The 19229-nt window shown below is 39.0% G+C and overlaps 1 protein-coding gene and 1 pseudogene across 1 annotated transcript; one reads left to right on the forward strand and one right to left on the reverse strand.

The window, feature by feature from the left end:
- Nucleotides 1-1726: 1726 nt before the first annotated feature.
- Nucleotides 1727-4005, forward strand: LOC116677762 (relaxin-3-like). Its single transcript, XM_032508025.1, has 2 exons — nucleotides 1727-1913; nucleotides 3773-4005. The coding sequence occupies exons 1-2, from the start codon at nucleotides 1742-1744 to the stop codon at nucleotides 3919-3921; spliced, it is 321 nt and encodes a 106-aa protein (XP_032363916.1). The 5' UTR covers nucleotides 1727-1741; the 3' UTR covers nucleotides 3922-4005.
- A 4663-nt stretch (nucleotides 4006-8668) lies between these two features.
- On the reverse strand, nucleotides 8669-18944 carry LOC116677761 (SH3-containing GRB2-like protein 3-interacting protein 1; annotated as a pseudogene).
- Between the last annotated feature and the right edge of the window lie 285 nt (nucleotides 18945-19229).

Genomic DNA, 19229 nt, shown 5'->3' on the forward strand with positions numbered 1-19229 from the left:
TTTGAGTCAGTAATCAGTACCGTTGGAAGGTTGTAGCTCTGATAATTAATGTACATTCCCTCCAGACATAAGAGGACAATAACGGAACAAAAATACTGTTATATCTTTATTAAAATCAGTAGGGTTAGGATTATATTAACACATACAGTAGTGAAATAATACAGACAAAATACCGCAGACTTAAACAAAAAAACTGCTGATATGTAGCGTAAGGAAAACTAGGAGCCAGAGCAGAATCATAAAGGTCAAAAACATGTTAGGGAGCCCGCATAGTTCGGGTTAAATGAATAAACTGGTGTCTGGTGATACTGCCATGATACCTTTACCTGAAAAGAATGAGATCATGAACATGCTGTGTTTAGACTGACAAAACAATCCAATCGCAAGGGCCACATACTAGACACATATTGCAGAGCTTTCAAACGTATCTGCTCAGGCACCATGACGGCCCGTGGAGCTCAGCAGACGTTATGTGTGTGTGATTTGTGTCGTAGCAATTTTAGGAGTTCAGCTAAAGAAAAATGAAAACATTTGTCAGAAAGTCATGCATTTTGAATGTACAGTATATCTTGTTGTTATGTGGTTACTGTGGTAAGGGTATTAGTGGAAAGATGATGTTAAAACTTTTTTCCAGATGTTTCCATGTATTTTTCTGTCACCAACATGAAACAACACCAAGGTCAGATACATTTGGAAAGTCGGCACCTACAAGCATCCAGGCTCTTACCTGGAACAATTGTAGCAAATTGTAGTTTGGGGTCCGGTTCAAAATAATGAACTAAGAAATTATTTACCAAGTTTAAACATCACTTTATCAGGAAATTCTTGTAAGTTCTTAGTGAGGTTTGGTTGACTTCCATCAATCTGCTAAACTTGTCAATCAAGTTGTCTCCTGTTTTTATCATTACAAAAAAGGAAGGACAGCAAATAAAAGACTTAATAATAGAAGTACTAACTAGACAACGTTTTATTTTATTTATTTTTTGAAAATGGGTTCGTTTGTTTTTATATCGTATATATTCTACCACACAAAACACTTCCAACTAAACATAATATAAATTTCAATTGACATCTTAAGTTGCACCACTAATGATCGACTGAAATGTCATGCTGATGTGTCACCTTGCACCACTGCCGCAAGGCATGTAATGACCTTTCTTGAATGGGACTGTCAACATTTGACTTTTTTCCTCTTGTATGGCCCAATCTGCTCATAAAGACAAGCACAAACCGGGCCAATAAAGCGTTGTAAACAGATGAAACATCTGTTTGGGAACAACTTTGCCATCACTTACTAAGCCATGTGGTGTGGTGAAGGTCGGTGCTATCACATAATCACCAAGGAGGCTGCACTCATCTAATGTGATTGTCAGTTAGGGTTGTAAAAGGCTGATGGTCATAACTCTCTCTTAGACCGCTAAAAATGATGATAGTGGGGATGACCGAAACAAAGGAGTGTGTGGGGTGTGTGTTTGTGTGTGGGGTGAGAGAGAGAGAGAGAGAGAGAGAGAGAGAGAGTGATTGGGACGGGCTAAAGGGAGGAAGTGGAGAGATTACTCTGCATTGATGATCTGAAAGTCGGATGGTATATAACACTGAGATGCAGGCATTGGCTCAAGAAAGAAGACTTAAAGACAGTCGGCAAATAACAGACAACCAACAGAAAACAGGACCGAGCAGCTGAGGTAGTCTCAGGAACAAACCAGACCAACAAGACATAAACCTCCGTCAGGTATCCAGCATGCGTGCTCTGGTGGGTTTGCCTCTGCTGTTGTGTGCAGTGGTGTGCGTGGTCCAGGTGAGAGCAGAGGTGAAGGCAGTGAAGCTATGCGGCCGAGAGTTCCTGAGGGCCGTCGTTTACACCTGCGGGGGCTCCCGTTGGAGGAGAGTCCTCAGTGAGTCAGACATGGATGGTGAGATGACTTCTCTGTTTATTCTCTACATTCTACATCTCTAATCTAATATTTTAACAAAGTTTACTTTTTTTTGCTTATGTGTGGGATTTCTTCTGTTTCTGCCAAGATTTATCCTTACAGGATATGTTCACAATTCAAGTCTACCTTACAACAGACAAGTGCCTCCATAAACATTGAAACAGGTTTTGCTGGCTGTAATTATTCCTTCTGTCCATCACGGCCATAAGAGATACGTTTTCACTGTATATGATGAGGACAAAATCTGAAGTCCTCCCTCCATGAAACATTTTATTTTTCATTGTAAAGTTTATGTGAAGCTAATATGAGGGCTCAGCTGTCAGAGTTAAGTGGATATCTTCCAAAGTCCCAACCTTTTTGGAACAGAAAAATACCTGTTTTTGTTACTATCCCTCCACTGCATCTCCGTGGACAAACACAAAGAGGGAAATTCCAACTAAAAAGGCTGTCATTTTAATAAATATCCACTTGATTTAAGTAACTGAGTATCATTTTAACTTTAGAAAAAAACAACAGTTTTGCACAAAGCGAGTAATTTGGATTTTGTTCCCATGGAAACTGGTTAGGAAGTGATCTTTTTATGGTCAGTATGAACAGAAGGAATAATTACAGCATTAAAAAACTTGTTTAATGTTCATATATGAGTATTGTTTAGAGACGGACTTGAAAAATTGTGAATCTAAATTTTAATTGTTTGTGGTAGATACACCACAGGGCTACCTACAATAGACAGGTGGGGGGCGTCTACAAATTTGTCCTATTTACTTATTACTATTTATTTTAATTAATCTCAATGAGACGATTTTGTTTCTCTTTAAGTAGCTTTAGGGTTGTAAAAGTTATCGTGCTCCACACTGTAAGATTTTCAACATTCTGTATAAGAGTATTTCAGCTCTTCAGTGAAGCTCTATTGGGACATGTTTATGGTATCTTTAAAAACTTTCTCTTTGCTTGAATTAAAATATGAAGTTATGTAGGCTTGAACAAGCATTTGACCACACAGTTGGCTGCTATGTGTTTAGGGTTTAACTACTGTCTGGAATGAATCGTGCAGTTTCCATCCAACTTTTGTGGAAATGTAATAATTTAATTTTAAGTTTTCTGAAAAAAGTGACCTCTATCAGCTATCATTCTTATTTTTGTTTTGCTTTTTAACAATATCTCTCAAAGCATTTATGCATTTTAAATTCATGCCTGTGAATCAGGCATCTTAACCCACTTTTCTGGTGACTGCAAAATTGTAATGTAAGACATTATCCCTCAGATTTAAACCTAAAAGTTATATTTCTTTAAGCCAGTAATGTGAAGCTTTCTAGTGCTGTAATTCTTGCTACATGTACTGTGTACTGCATACTATTAATATAGCGGCTGCAGTTCAGTGGGTGCGTGCATGCAGACAGGTGCCAGACCCATTGTCTGCTATTTTACCTGATTATGCTTGAGGATCCCACATATCATAATTAAATGCCGCTGTAGTCTGTTCTGTGGGCAGTAGCACCCCCCACACCCCTCACCCCCTCTATCTCCTAATGTCTGTCACACACAAACAAACCCAGTTAGCCTATTGGTCATGCTGATTAGAAAGAGTAAAGTGACACTAGAGAAGACAAATAGCACTGAGTTAATCTGTGCAGTCATTTAGAATTTCCTCATTTAATGGGAACATAGAGCTCAGTTACACGAGACTGATCTGATATCCATTTCCATTATTATTGTTGGAAGCAACTGTGAAAAACCTGGACACTGACATTTGCAAGAGATGAAGTCTGTGTGAACCCTGTTGTTGGACTGAATTAGAGCAAGTGTTCCTAAACATTTGTCACATTTTGTTGTTCCAGGTTTGCCCACAAGGGAGCAGGGCAGTTTGGAGAGCCTGAGCAGCAGCACCCCGGGCTCTGAGTTGACCAAACGGGATATGAATAACATACTGACCACTGTGTGCTGCCAGGTGGGTTGCCGGAAGAGCGACCTCACCTTCCTCTGCTGAGGCCAACCTCCCCTCTTCTTCTTCCTTTCTCCAAAATGACTCTCGTCTCTCCCGTGTCGCCTTAGTAGAAAGCAAATCCGAATCAAATACTTATGTTTCAAAACAATACCATCACTGTATTGTATGTACAACAATGCTCATGTCCACACTATAAGTGATTGCTTTTACTATTTTTGTGAGTTATTACTTTCCCTTGTAAGGTTTGTAGATGTGAATGTGTACGTTTGTAAACATGTTTCTGAACCCGAGCTGAAAGGTGTGAGCAACCATAAGAATATATTTTATTATAATAAACTTATGGACAGATATCAGTATCTCAGCCCTGGTTTGTGTCCTGTATGTAGCCTTGAATCCACAGGGTTGCAGGTTGTCAATCTCTGCTTTGATGTATGTATAGAAAACTTGATCTGTATTCTATCATTTCACTCATTTTGTCAATAAATATTCTTGCACGGGACTTACATTCTGTGAGGTGTAACATCTTTTTAAAATTGCAGTCCTTGTCACTGAGTCAAACCAGTAACCTAAAGTCAATAGGATCATCATAAAACATGTGACAGAACAGTGGTGCTTTGAGCTAAATGCTCTATGGCGATGCTACATTTCTGATGTTTACCATCATAGTTTGGTGTTAGCAACTTGCAATACACACAAAGAATGTGACGTGATTGTAATTAGTTTTGCAGGTATTGGTCATAAACCAAACTTTGGACAATTTATACCTCATCCTAAGTAGAACATTGATCTGTGTACCTAATTATACGGGAATCGATCCGGTTGTCAACAAAATAATAAATGTGAACATGTTAGCTTGATCACCAGAGTTGCTGTAAGACATCACCATGATTGTCTGAACACATTTAATGCTAATTTTGTTAGCAAGTTGAAATTTGCTAGATGAAATTCAAAGGATCACTAAAGTCACCGAGATCATGCTCTGCGGACCATGACATGTCCAACGTTCAGTCTGGACCAAAGCGACGGGCCAATGACAGTCCACATCTCGCCGTGCTGCTAGTGTGTCTCAGAAAAGCCACAGAAATGTACAGTAGGCTACCATTTTGTACGTATTCATGAGAAAGCCTAAATTAAACCGAAAAAACGGCAAACAAACACAGACATCCAGTTATAACTTTTATTGGTTTTGGAAAGAAGCAAACTAAGTTTTTCAGTTCATCTTAGCATTGTTATGTACTGTACAAACAGCTTGCACATGTGTTTGAGGTTAACGGTACAGAACAAAAAGCATTCTGGCTTATAGCACACATAAACACACTCCCTGCTCTCTTCTTAACATTAATACAGGTAACTGACAGCACAACACGTCATTTCAGTACTATCTATCATCATGGATGCCCCACCTGTTACTGCATGCTCGGCATGCAATAATGAATTACTGAAGGTCAAATTCACCACAGAGATGAATATCTGTAAAAGTTGTGTCCATTTTTTTAACTGTTGCAAAGAATTATTTGACGACTAACAGACTGAGTTCAGCACTGCAACATGACTTTCAAGCTGAAAGACATGTAGGCCGTAGTGTAGTAGTAATATATAACAGATGCATGATGGGGGATGTGTGTGTGGGGCTTCTGTAGATAATGCTGTAGTGACTGTTGCACTGATAGCTTCAAGATTCACCCAGAAGGTTACAGCTTCCTCTCAGGCATGTGGATCCATCCAGTCCACTAGATGAAGGACTGACATGACTGAAAGAAAACGTTACCAAACTAATGTGGGAGCTAAATGGCACCAATCATCATCAACGTCAGAGAAATCCACAATGCTTTTTTGGACCGAATCGGCACATAAATAAAAAAGTTTATCTTAACTGCACAGCTAAAATTTGATCTTTTTATTAGCCAAATAACTACATCAAAACTACAGTACGTCCGATCAAAGGTACTCTATCATTTAATAGGAGTATTGACATGTTGCTAATAGTCCTTTTGACGTACATTTAGTCAAAGATGCTTCTACGACAGCTCTAAAAAGGACCATGATTGGTTTCATTTAGCAGAATGCCGACACAGTACAGTACAGAGATCTTCGGCTACACTTCAAACACACTTTTTTGTTCTTCTTGTTGAGTGTCAGAGCATTCAGGAAGTTCAACATCATCAGCACAGTGTTTATTACACATTAAACAATATAATATTTTTTCATTTTATCCGTTTTAAAAATATTCAGCTTATTCTCCTTAACAGAGGACTGACTTTCCGGGGTACAAGCACATAAAATAAAAAAAAGAAGAAAAAAAGAAGCATTTTGGTCAGTTTAACCTCAATCTACAACCTCATTCAATTTGACATCTCACAGAGACCATTACGATTATGCAAAATAAAGCCATGGATACAAGCGCTGGTTGGATGATAAGGGGTGTGCTCATGATATAATCAGATCAGGTACCACTGAGGTGAACGGACACAGGTCAGAAAACAGATCAGACATGTTAGGCTAGATGTGGGAACTGAGAATGTTGGATTAATACAAGTGTTTTCTGATGAGGTTTAAATAACAATAATAATAAAAAAAAAGCTGGTCCCAGTAAACAAATTGTGTTCCAGTAGTGGTACCACAGTCACCAAACATCATCACTGCTGTTGAGGAAAATTGATTGCTTTTATTGTTATTGTCTTAACCTTATTAAAAAGAAAAGTTCAACAACCCTGGGAAATATGTTGACTCAATTTCTTGAGCAGCGAATGTTAAATGTTAAGCAGAAGACACAAGACATTTAGATTAGCTTAGCATAAAGACTGGACTTAGGCACAGCGGTGCTTTGAGCTAAATGCTAACCCTCTCACAATTACAATGCCAACATACTGACTTTAGCAAATATTTTTAACAAGTTCAACATATTAGTCTGGTAAGGAATCTCCAAAGTTATTCTAATTCGTCTTGAGGGGGACATGAAAGTTTGTACCAAATTATTTAGCAATCTGTCCAATAGTTATAGTCTATTTCATTCCAAACCACAAGCATCAACCTGCTATGGAGATCACATGTCAGTAGGATTCATCATCTGAGGATGAATGTAAAAAGTAATGGCAATCAATCTAAAAGATATTTTTTATTTTAAAGATATTTCAATCTGGACCAAACAACAACTGACTGACAATGCCTTCCATACACAGCATATCTCTGTAAAAAAACAGATTAGCTGCTTCCAGTCTTTATGCTAAGCTAACCGTTCCTGACTCCAGCCTCATGTTTAACAGACAGATATATGAGTCATCACATCATCTTGTCTAACTCTCAAAAAAAGGAAACAAATATTTCCCAAAATGTCAAACTAACTCTTTAAACTGTGGACCTTGCCCGTGGTATAACTATCTCTACATTAACACTGCTTTCACAAAGCATAGCATAGCATCCAGGAAGATATTTATCTTTTTCTTTAAATTACCCCCCATCCCCCATATATAGCTCAAATCTTCTGTTGCACTCAAGTTAAAAAATTATATCTGAAATAAATTCAAAAATTATACCTTATACTGTACACAGTTTACCCAACTACACAGATAACAAAAGAGAGAGAGTTCAAATATGTATACCTTTCAGGGTTCTGAGTTCAAATTCTATTTGTATACAGAATCACATGTTTTATACAACAAATCATCGTCACAATAAATAAAAATAGAATGCTGTCATGTACTCTGGAGTCTATCACTGCTGTCCTGGGAACAACATAAAGGCTATCTGACAATACGAGGAAAACACCAAACGCCCTTTAAGATATATACTATCAATTTAAAATGACACTTTGTACACATTGTTTGTTCTGACGGGAAAACTGATGTTTCTTATTTTGCAACCAGTGAATTGATTCATCATTGCAGCTGCCTAACTAGCTAAAAACTCTCCATGTCTGTGTATTCTAGAGAAATAAAATGAACAGACTGATTTACTGATCAGTTATATTATATATATATCACTTATATTAAAAAAGATGTGATCCAAAGTCATTTGACCCTGTAGTACCAGTAGGTGATGCATGAGCATTTTTGTAGTTACCTGATTCTGGGTTTTCAATCAGCGACAAGAAACCTCTTTAAATTTAACCTCTTGTGACAACATGCATCAAAATGGATTAGTAAATGCATTTACTTGATGGCAAAAAGACACACGCTAATGGCTACCGTCAGTGCGAGAGCTCTCTCAGGGTTTGAGCTCAGACTCTGACAGAAGGACTATTAAAAGATTTGATTTTGAAGTATAATTACTGTATAGTCCTGGGCCTTGCTTTAACTTAAACCAGTCTATCTTTGTGGCTTTAAGACTTTGTGTCAGAGGCTGAGGCGTGTCTGACTGCAGAGATCTTATGGAAGGGTATGTTTTTTTTACTAGCCAAATCTTTCTTGACTATCGACAACAAACAGCTTGTCACCCAGAGTTAAAAATCTGGCCCAAACTCTCTTTGTCCATGTCTGTCTGTCAGGCAGCTGCAGTGAAACTTTACAACAACACCACAACACATTGACCAGAGGACGATGGAGACAGAGGCACAGACTTCAGAGGGAGCAAGAACCCAGGTGTCTAACTGCAGCAATACAGATGTTATGAAATTAATACAAATACGATAATTACATGACCTTAAACAGTTTCCACGATGCTATATGCAAGTAATACAATACTGCTGGGTAGGCTGCGGACCTGTCGTGTGGGTTCAGAAGAGGTTAATGGAAAGTCTGTCGTCTGTCTTGGTATGTCCCCTGTCCTCGGTGTCACCCACAGTCCACTGTGATGTTTTGTTCAACAGTGCTGTTGTCAGTAGCACGGGTTAGTTGTCGGCCAGGTATTTTCCTGAAACGTATCGACGAAATGTTTAGGTTTTATGTTTGTTATGTTATGTCATTTATGGATCTTTTAATAGATCTACTGTTAACTCCAGAGACAGTTACTACAGTAAGCTGAATGTTTATATAGTAATGGACATAATGACAATAAACCTAATGTATAAAACAATAAATTAACATACACAGTGTAGAAAAATAAAAAATACTTTTTGCAAGGATGAAATAGGAACAACCTTTTTTGGCTGCACTAAAATCAATCTCATGTGTTATTAATGTTCATTGGTAATCAACAGTAAATAAACTTTAGCGTTAAAGGAATCTATAATTTCATATAGCTGTTGACTGATTTCCAATTACCGGTACATAGATCACCACTTCAAATCAAAGGACTTACTTCCAAAAGACAAAATAGTAGATATTATTTCTACTCATATATTATACCTCAAATTAGCAATATAACAGAGAATAATACACATACTTTAAAATATTAATAAATATAAATGAAAACAATTTTTTAAAAAGTTCAAAAATCTGACTATTATTCCTTCAACTTATATTGATCTTTGAAATCAAACAATGATGATAATCGTTACTTCTTAAATGATATATAAGGGACTACTTGAATATGGGAAACTCAATAAATGTAAAACATCAGTGTAGGTTTAGAAAGGTTTGACCTGCTTGACGAGTTGGAAGAGCGATTGTATGACTCTAGTGACGGTGATAAATAATGTTTGGTTTGGAAAACCCCTCTATAGGTCGTTACTAAAATGCTAAACTGACCTGCGGCAAACCTCTTCTTGACAAGAGAAAAGCGGTATCCTGGACCAGCCAGCTCAATGTCACAGCCCGACAGGGTGCTGCCCTCACTGGTGAACTGCACCGCCAGCGGAGCCGGTTTACTGGGACCTTCTGTTAGCTGAAAGCGTGCTAACAACGAGCCCACACCTGCGGAAAGTCCCGAGGAATGATTCAGGGGTGAAAGAAAAAATAATTGAATTCACAACATCTCCTAGACAGTGATGTGCACAAGGAAATCAAGTTCAAAAAGAAGTGAAAATAACTTCCAACTATGACTCAGACATAGGAAAGATGCTGGAAGCAGCTCTCAATGACTGTTATATTAACTTTGGCAGGAACAGCTTTTGTATTAATCCTTATCACCATCAAAGTATTTGCTGGATACAGATATCAAGGAAGCACTGACTGAGATGAATTTAAAGGAAATTACACATCATATGAGAGATACAGATACAGTATAGTACCAATAAATAAGTAATCTATGTTCAAAAGAAGCTGGACTGAACTGATCATGTTTGAGCCTGGTTATGTTTTCTATCTTAACTAAATAATGTAGTTTACTGTCCTTCTCCTGGAGACCAGCCTTTCTGCTTTGCAAATATGAAACAGGCAACAGACAATTTAGAGCACATCAAATGACGTTGGATTGTCAAGTCAGATGCACAAATTAAACTAAGCTTTCTCAGTTGAAAATATGTGTAAATATTCCATTGTAGTTTTTAAGGCACTGATTCCCAGAGGAGCTCCGGAAACATACCACACACACACCGTCACATGTACTACACCTTTTTCATGTAGCAGCTTAGCTGCATCCATGGCTCCTAGTGCAGGTTCTAGCTCAGTGTTTAAAACTACATGTCTGCACAAACTCTTGCACAATTCAAGTTAGATCAGACCAATGTTTGTATGCTGTATGTACTTTTCTTTTAAACCTTAGGTCTTATCTATGCTTGTCTCTTGTTCAATTTCTGTAAAAGTACTATGCCAATAAAAGTAAATGTGTATATACACCTTTAACCAGGGCTAAGTGTGGTCATTGATTCAATCTCTTCCAGGCCTATACAATCAGAATATAAACTAAAACCAGGACTCTCATCAATCGCCACAAGGCTATTTTCTAAAGAATATATTGCTAAACGATATGTTACTTTTATCATTCTGTACATACCTCCGTTTTCAGACTTCTGTGAGATATCAGGAATCTTCCAAAGGATTCTCTGCTGCTCCGCATTCCTGTCAAGATTGTAAGGGGACAGAAAACCACATAGATGAAGCTTCTGAAGACCAAATTACCAACTAAAGGTTAAAGTCAAACGTATAAAGATTTTGACCATACCACGCTGCAGGAGGTAAGACAGCCTGTAGTTTTGAAACCCCTCCATCGACAGGGACGAGGACTGGACGTTGTTGAGGGCCATCGGCGTCTTTATGGGCCTCCCCATTGTATTTGTAGTCTATTCTCAGGTCAGTGCTGGTGGCTCACATCTCCAGCTCACGGCTAAATTTAGAGGAATCGACTGGAGCCCCTCCGTCGATACCTGCAAACCGATAGAGAAATGCAGACACTACATATAATAATCGAAGTGCCAAAGCATTTTGTCTTACGTTTAGGGATTCCAACATAATGTCATGTTGTCCCTACAGTTCATATAAGCACCCCTAAAAAATAATGTTCAGTGGGTAATAGTCAATAGGGGGTGTTATAAATTCAGTGGCATATTTGCCTATACATCTTGTCAAAGCTGTGTACAGTATCTCATAGCTTAGTGACTCCCAGGGGTGCGAGCTCACCTGATACTTGAGCATGTCCACATTGTCGTATGTTGCCTGTGGCTTCTGCTCTGCCACCTTCTTTAAATGGGATATCAGGTTTGGCATGTTTACCCAGAAGTCCTTGGCATCCAGCTTGGCTTGTGTGGTGGTGTCGCTGGTGGGGAAGAACGTAGAAAAGCATGATCAAAATACATTTCACATGATCCTGGTGGTGATTTGTCAAACATCTCAGCATCGCAATGTTAAAGGAATGTTTGACCAGACAAATAAACTTATTGTGGCAATAATGACTTTGGAAATTTAAGTCCACAGGCTGAATTTGACAGGCTTTGGTTAGCCCTTTAATTCTCCAAAGAGCCACAAGAGGTCGTGCTTCACACTCATTTGCAGAATTTTCGGAAAACATTAAAATATCATCAAAGAACATCAAAGACGTTCTTGCAGAAATGATCCTGCATTATTTAAAACAAAGATTTACTCTATGAATTCAATTTTGTTAACATTTGAATCCAGGTAGGTGTATTGTTTTTGTATTTTTCAAACCTGAATAAAATAATAAAAAAACAAAGACAATAAACAAAAACAAAACAAAAAAAGCCAACATCTGTTCAGAGTCAATCATGATGACTTCATGATGACTCAATATGCAGTCAGCTGCATTAGTGTCTGAGATGATCTAAGTTTACTCCTCCTCACTAACAACCAAACTCTTCCATATAGGACCGTGAATATTTTATAGCCATTCCTCAGATCATTTTACTAGTTTAAGTCCTTATTTCAATTACAAACTTTTTTGCATATCCAATTTTAGTTCAAACATACTGTATACGTCTAAAGTTTTACTTAGTTTTTATGGCACTTCATGACCCTCTCTTTTAACAGTGTTTGTTTACTTCATGCTGTTGTATATTTTAGACAATTTCTTTATAAAACATATGGCATTTTCCTTGTGTGTGAATGTGCTGTATAAATCAATGATTATTTATAAAAATCCATAATCAACTGGAAACAAACAGTTGTTCAAAAATTTGCATTTACGAATATTTATTTAATATATAATACACAAAGTGATTGATTTGATTACATGATACAACATGCACTTTATGCTTTTATCTTACATGCTCTTTAAGTGAAATTAACGTTGTTGGATTTTAATGAAGTTTAGTTAAATTATGGTGAAAAACTGTGTATTTGTTATTTGTTTCTCTGAGAGAGGTGATGCATAACCCGTGTCATACCAGCAGAGGAGCTGGGGGTTAGGCAGCACATGCTCCAGACGGCTGTAGTTGGTTATGCTGAAGGTTAGCACGGCGGGGGACGAGTTATTGGCAAAGTGCCGCGTGATTCCCGCCGGAAACGACAAAACCATCTCACCTATGATCTTCACAACACACCGAGAGGAAGAGGAACAAATAGATAAGAGACAAGGAGTGAGTTAGAGAGAGTGACACACACACACACACACACACACACCACACAATAAACTGTACATATACAGTACACACTTCTTGTGTTGATTTCTCTGTTTTTCTTCTTTGTGTTTTGTCTTGAAAAAGCTTTAAACCCCAATTTTTTACATAATATAATTTCTCAAAACTTTGTGCTTATGAGCCTGCATCACACAGCGTTATGTAAGTAACACTTTAGAAACATGATTCACCCATCTTGCCAATATTAAAAAGCCTAAATCAATAATTTAAACCGATTAGTTTATACCTCTCAGCTCCTCAACCTGCCCCAAAGCAGGGTAGCCACAAAAACTGAGCATGCTCCGGGAAAATGCAGTTACAAATTTTACAAGCCATATTCCTTATATAATAAAAGAATATGTCACGTTTTCAAATCCAGGTTGGGGAATCATTCTGTCATATGTATGTCAGGATATGTTATGTGAATGTCTAAAGCGTTTTGTAGACCTACTTGCTTGGGTCAGCTCCTTTAAAGAAGGCGTTGACTGTCTCTGTGAACGCAGCAGCCACAGGAAGAGTGTCTTGAGCCCCCATAGTGAGAGGACTGGGCCCTCTGGAACAGCCTGGAGGCGCACACGCACACACCACACACACACACACACACACACACACACACACCCACACACACACACACACACACACACACACACACACACACACACACCACACACATTCTAGCAAAAGTCAGCTTAATCCAAAGATCAATAATAGTAACTTCAAACCAATTATAAAAATTCATTAACAACAGATTAATAGATACATGGTCCATTGAAATGAGAACAAATATTAGTGTTAGTAAGGTTGCATGAAAAACAGCAGGTTATGTGAAGAGGAGACCCATTTCTCTTTTCTACTTGACTGTGATATTGTAGAATTAAAGCACAATTACTCATAAATCTCCCTCAAATTTTTTGTATTTTTATACAGTATGTTACACGTTGGCTTTTATTTGAATAAGCACAGGTAGATGAGAAAGAAAGACAGAGGGACACAGAGAGAGACAGAAAAATGTTATGCATGCTATTCCAGACATGCTGTTAAAGCTGAATTATTCTGACAAGATCAAAGGGCCCGAAGATCAAACCAAAAACCAAACAACCAAAAGGACAAAGTGACGAGGAAGTGATTAGCAAGTACACGAAGAATGATGATTCTTCAGGAAATGAAAGCCGGTTAGCGCAGACGAAATGAGACTGAACAATTCAGGAAGAGAAGGTAGAGGAAGATATGAGGACTGCATAGTTGACTGCATATGGGGGAAGAGGGGGCCTCAGCCAGGATTAGCATGGTGTGGGTTAGGTCGATGGAGGGATTGCAAAAGAAGGAAGAGGAAGGAGAGGGGAGGAAGGAAGGAAGGAAGGAAAGAAAGGGCAGGGCAGGGGGCGAAGCTTGCACAAATTATTCTCAGAAGAGTGTGTGTGCACACTAGCCTGATGCAGTGAAAACTTACCTTCAAAGGTTAAATAAAACTTCCCTCTGTCAACCACACAAGGGATGGCTGGTCATTCTCTGTGTGGGGTTGAGGGGTGGGGTTAGGAGAAAGGGACGAGGAGGAGGGAGGAGGGATGAAGGGAGGGAAGTGGTTGAGGAGGGATGGGGGGGGGGAGAAAAGGACCGTAGCGTGAGTCTCACATGGCAGGTCTATCAACGTCACAGTGGGGTGAAACATGGAGGTGGAGGCCGAGGGGACGAAGACGCAGAAGCCGAGACAGAGCTGGTGACAACATGGGTGGTGCTTTTCGGTGGGTGCTGCGGCGTGAGGAAAGGCAGCAGTCAGATGAAGTGAGGGCCAGGTGTGTGCTGCTGGATGCTGGCAGTGGTTACGACTCCATGTGTGATCCAGGAGAGAAAAGTCGAGGCTGCAGAGTCTAGGGGGGGGGTTGCCAGTTTCAGGGGCAGCAGCCAATGTTTGCTCTTATAGGGAACATTTTAACAACAGCTGATGCTCTAGTTCTGGCAATTTAGGTAGCACTAAACTGGCACTACTTTCTTCATCAGTGACAGATTTTTTCGTACTGGTTTATCTATTTTAGGCTTTCTCTCAGTGTCTTACTGTGCTCACATTTTGCTCCAGGCCTCCACTTTTCAAATTATGAAACAAATGGAAGCATACTGTCATGTATAAAGACATCCTGCAGGGGGCAGGACAAAGACTAGAAAGCAGAGAGAGGGAGGGACTGTGGTGCACAGGGAGAAGAGATGCTGCGTCCCAATTTCAGTGGGTCCATCCTCCAAGGAAAACAGCCTATGAAGGTGAAGTTTAGCCTCACAGAGTCCTGGTTAACTTTCATTGCAAGTTTATCACAAAGAAATCCCCTTATACTACAGCTACACAGATAAAAAAGTTGGTATATTAGGCAATATTGTCTAATATTATTGAAGATTATAGTGGCTGTGTTTCTGTTAACAGATACACTAAAGATATACTTCAGGTAGTTGAAATGGTGTCTCCATTACAAAGTTTGTCCACCAGACTGCGGTAGCAAAATAAAAAACCTTGCTCAGTTAAAAAAAAAAAAAAAAAAAAAAAAAAACTTTATCAAAATGTTTGCTATGATAGCCAGTATGTCATTATCAAATTTAAACTCTCAAATAGCTGCAAATATAAAAAGTTTACACTATACCTCAAACAATATGCAAGTACCAGTGGTAAACTCAGACCTGTGTTTATGTGTTCAGACCATCCACAGTTGGTAACTCGCACTTTGTAGACAGCTAGCAAAAAGCATACCAAGTGGAGCACCTTGGTGGCCTAGTGGTTAGGACGCATACCATGTTAACCAAGTGAGAAAAAACTAACAAGTTATCCCCAATTCAAATGGCGGACAAAGCAAGCTTCTGAGTTTAGAGTACACATTCGTAACATTCACTATGATGGACAACAAGCAAAATATGCACCAGGTTATTGATACAAATGATATCAATATATCTTGATGCCCATCTCAGTACAAATATCTGATAAACGTGAAAGGGATTTTATATTTACTGACATTATCAGTTAATAGGGTATCACTAAAACACTGAACATTTTGCAGAAGATTCCCAAAGATGTCTCAGGGTTATGTTGAGAGGTCATGAGACGATTTATGTGATAGTGATATGTGATAACTATATTCTACAGTAGGCTTGTTCTAGTACATACTATATTTTTGTGAAGGTGTCTTATTAAGTGAATGGATTAACAGAGGTGTTGGGGGATGGAACGATGAGAGCAGAGCAGTGCTTCATGAAGAAAACAAAAGGGCAGGTGTTCAGATGGAGAGGGAGGGTGTTTTTGGCTTGTATTCTCCTATGGCTTTCAAGTGCATGAGTGACAGGTGTGACAGGTGGGTGTCAGGGGTTGAGTGTGGGAGTCAACTGAGGCTTTAGGGCCGTTAGAGATTGGTTGAACTTGTGGCTGTTTGATGCTACTCCAGTGGTAGAGCGAGAGTAGCATGAATACCAACAGCTGCTGCCTGTTTATTCAGCCTAATTCTAATGCTAAACTTCAAACAACTTGGTGAGCAGCAGCTCTGATCCGACAGTATGTGTGAGAGTATGTGTTTGAGTGTGTGTTTGAGAGAGAGAGAAAGACAGACAATATGGATCTCAAGGGTCCACAGATAAGGAGCTCTTCAGACTTGGGCTGAACACTCAAACACACTCTTGTGATGTAGACTGGGTACAAAGGTATCTGTGAGGGATTGCGCGCCACGGCGCACAAATGTGTCGCCAAGAGATGAGCCACGAGGTTGCCATGGTGACATGCGTGAAAGCCACTGGTGCACAGTCATGAAATAAAGAGAAAAGTCTCACGAGCACGCAGATGGGCATAAGGGAAGACACTCAAACTTTTTGTTAAAAAAAGAAATTTTTTTCAATGAATGCAGCTTTTGTGTCACTATACTTTTCTTTTTCTTCTGGCAGATTTATAAGAGAGATACAAGAGAGTGAGAAAGAGAAAGTCAGATATGCAGAGAGAGAGAGAGGCTATCATAACTATTAAATGCTGGACAAATGTGTGGAAAGGTTTGCTTCAGCAAAGCAAACCATGAAGAAAAATTAAAATTAGCCATGTTTGAAAAAGTCTGTCCCTAAATCTGTGAGCAAAACATAAAGTAGACAGGTCAAATAAGTAGGCATTAGATATGACACAGAGATTATCTTTTTAAATAATTTGATACAATAAGTGAAAGATTGACGGAAGCTCATCACAGGCATTCTGAAACTGTGCCATAATGTGGGAAAAAAGACCCCAAAAAGCACGTCACTGTCCCAATCTACACAATTTACAAACAACAATCGAGAAAGCACAAAACCTCAGTGATGAACCTTGACCCATCTATGCCAAGTGCACTCTGGGTAAAGACCATCAAAGTGATTGAAACTGACACAGGAACACAGCCCCAACCCATCCCCTTTCCTCTCTCTACTATACCTGCAAACGAATCAAAGTGTCTCTCAAAGGTGGGCAGCTTGTCTACATAAGCATCATCCTCTGAACAAGCCAAGAAGAATGCAAAAAAAAAAAGCAGCGCAAAAAAATCAAACAGGCAAACAAATGCAAATTAAAATCAGAAAAGTTGTCAGTACACAACCAAAAGAGTGAAAAAACAAAACAAATGAAGCACCATAAACAAAGTGATGAAAAATTAAAAATTAAAATGCACTGAAACTGGAATAGTGTCAGTTTATAAATAAAACTTTCTCAGTGAGCATTATATTAGTGTCAAGTCCATCTGTTTTTTGGTCTACCAACAAAACCAGGATACAAATATACGTATACATTTAGGACTATAACAGAGACTTCAGTGAAATCTCCAAACAGAATCCTATGAACACCTCCAGTAGAAAGCTGTTCACTAATTTGTAAGTTTGTCCCTGCAATCCATTTAAAAACAACAACCAACAACCATGACGATATATCCTGGGTTTTATGTAACTGCTGCTGCCTCCACAGTGAGTATTTCTTAAAATCTATTAGCCCTTTAGCCTGTCTAAAGTTTACTTGTGCTATGTATTTCCTCACTCCATCAACCTGCACTCTGACACGCTGAAGTTAGATCAAGGAGTATAAACTGTTGCTGTGCAAGTAATTAAAATTAAGTTTGTCATCAATTTGTCTTCAAGCTAAACCACAAAAATTACAATATTTTGTGAAGTTTAATAATTCATTGTATTAAAACATTTTTTTTTTTTTTTTTAGGATAATATTAAAAAAAACTGCAGGACTCATTCCACACAAACTCTGAGCACAAGGAAGGACAGGGCGAGTGCATAAAATCAATAATGAACTTTTAATATATTAGACATGAAAAAGTTAAATTCAGCCATCACGGCGAGCCTCTGTGAGCACTGCCTTGAGGCGACAGGCTGCACAGCTCAGTGACGGTTGAGGGATCACACACCTGACACAGACACGGAGAGCTCTTTATGACCGTGGGGTGGTGGCGCGCACTCATGGAGTTGGTGGAGGAGATGGAGGAGGTGCTCTCGGCCCGTGCCAACGGGGCGATGGGAGGGGGGCTGGCTGAGTGGACCGGAGGGCTGAATGGACGATTCTGAAAAGATAAATAAAAAATAAATAGTAGGACAAGAAAGAATAGAGTAAAATAATTTTCAAAATTCAAAACATTTTCGCAGGTTTTTGCATCTCTTTCTTTGGTATACCTGGTAAACTTTTGTCAAAGTTAATTTTACCATAGGCAAGTTGTACGGTTGTGATTGGCTTTGAGCGCCTCTATTATGGAAGTTTTCTGCTAGTCCATGCAAGGATGCAGTTGAGCCAACGATCAGGAGAGCAGTGGCTGAACTCTTCCAGATATTACTGACTGACCAACTTGTTGCAACAGTGAAACCGCTTGACATTGTTAAGTGGGATAACCTAATCCTAACCTTTAAACATACCAAAACACAACCACCAAAATATGACTGCACACTTACTGCATCTCCTACAGTGGGTTCCCTGGTGGAAGTTTGGGTCTTGAAGGGGGCGAGGTGGAGGTGGTGGTGGGGTGGGGTTGACTGACGAAGGAGTGGCAGTGCGCACCGGAGAGGAGGAACCTGGTAAAACAGAGCAGAAACATATAGAGATGTTATAACACTCTACCTTTCTTTTCAGAAGCGTAATGGTGTGGAAACAGGAGCAGTAGAAATGCAGAATAGGTGCAGGATGGACAGAATCAACTTTAGACACAAGCATGTCAAGCATAATCCTATTTTTGTTTGTTTGGGATTGTATTTTCATGCATACAATGTAACTGACAAGTATATAATTTTACTAAAACAAGGCATGTGAATACTAAGTATAATAGTTGTAACTGTTTATAAAAGATAGACTAGTTTTATATATTGTTTCACTTCAGTCCTTGAAATTGGGTTTTCATTTCTATACAGGATTAGAAACAGACAACCTCCTATTTTAGCTGCCCTGGGGATCTGTTACCCACTGACAACAGGACTTTTCTAAAGCTGCAACCAGACAGAA

This window comes from Etheostoma spectabile, unplaced genomic scaffold (genome assembly GCF_008692095.1).
Source record: "Etheostoma spectabile isolate EspeVRDwgs_2016 unplaced genomic scaffold, UIUC_Espe_1.0 scaffold00005771, whole genome shotgun sequence".
Lineage (NCBI taxonomy): Eukaryota > Metazoa > Chordata > Actinopteri > Perciformes > Percidae > Etheostoma > Etheostoma spectabile.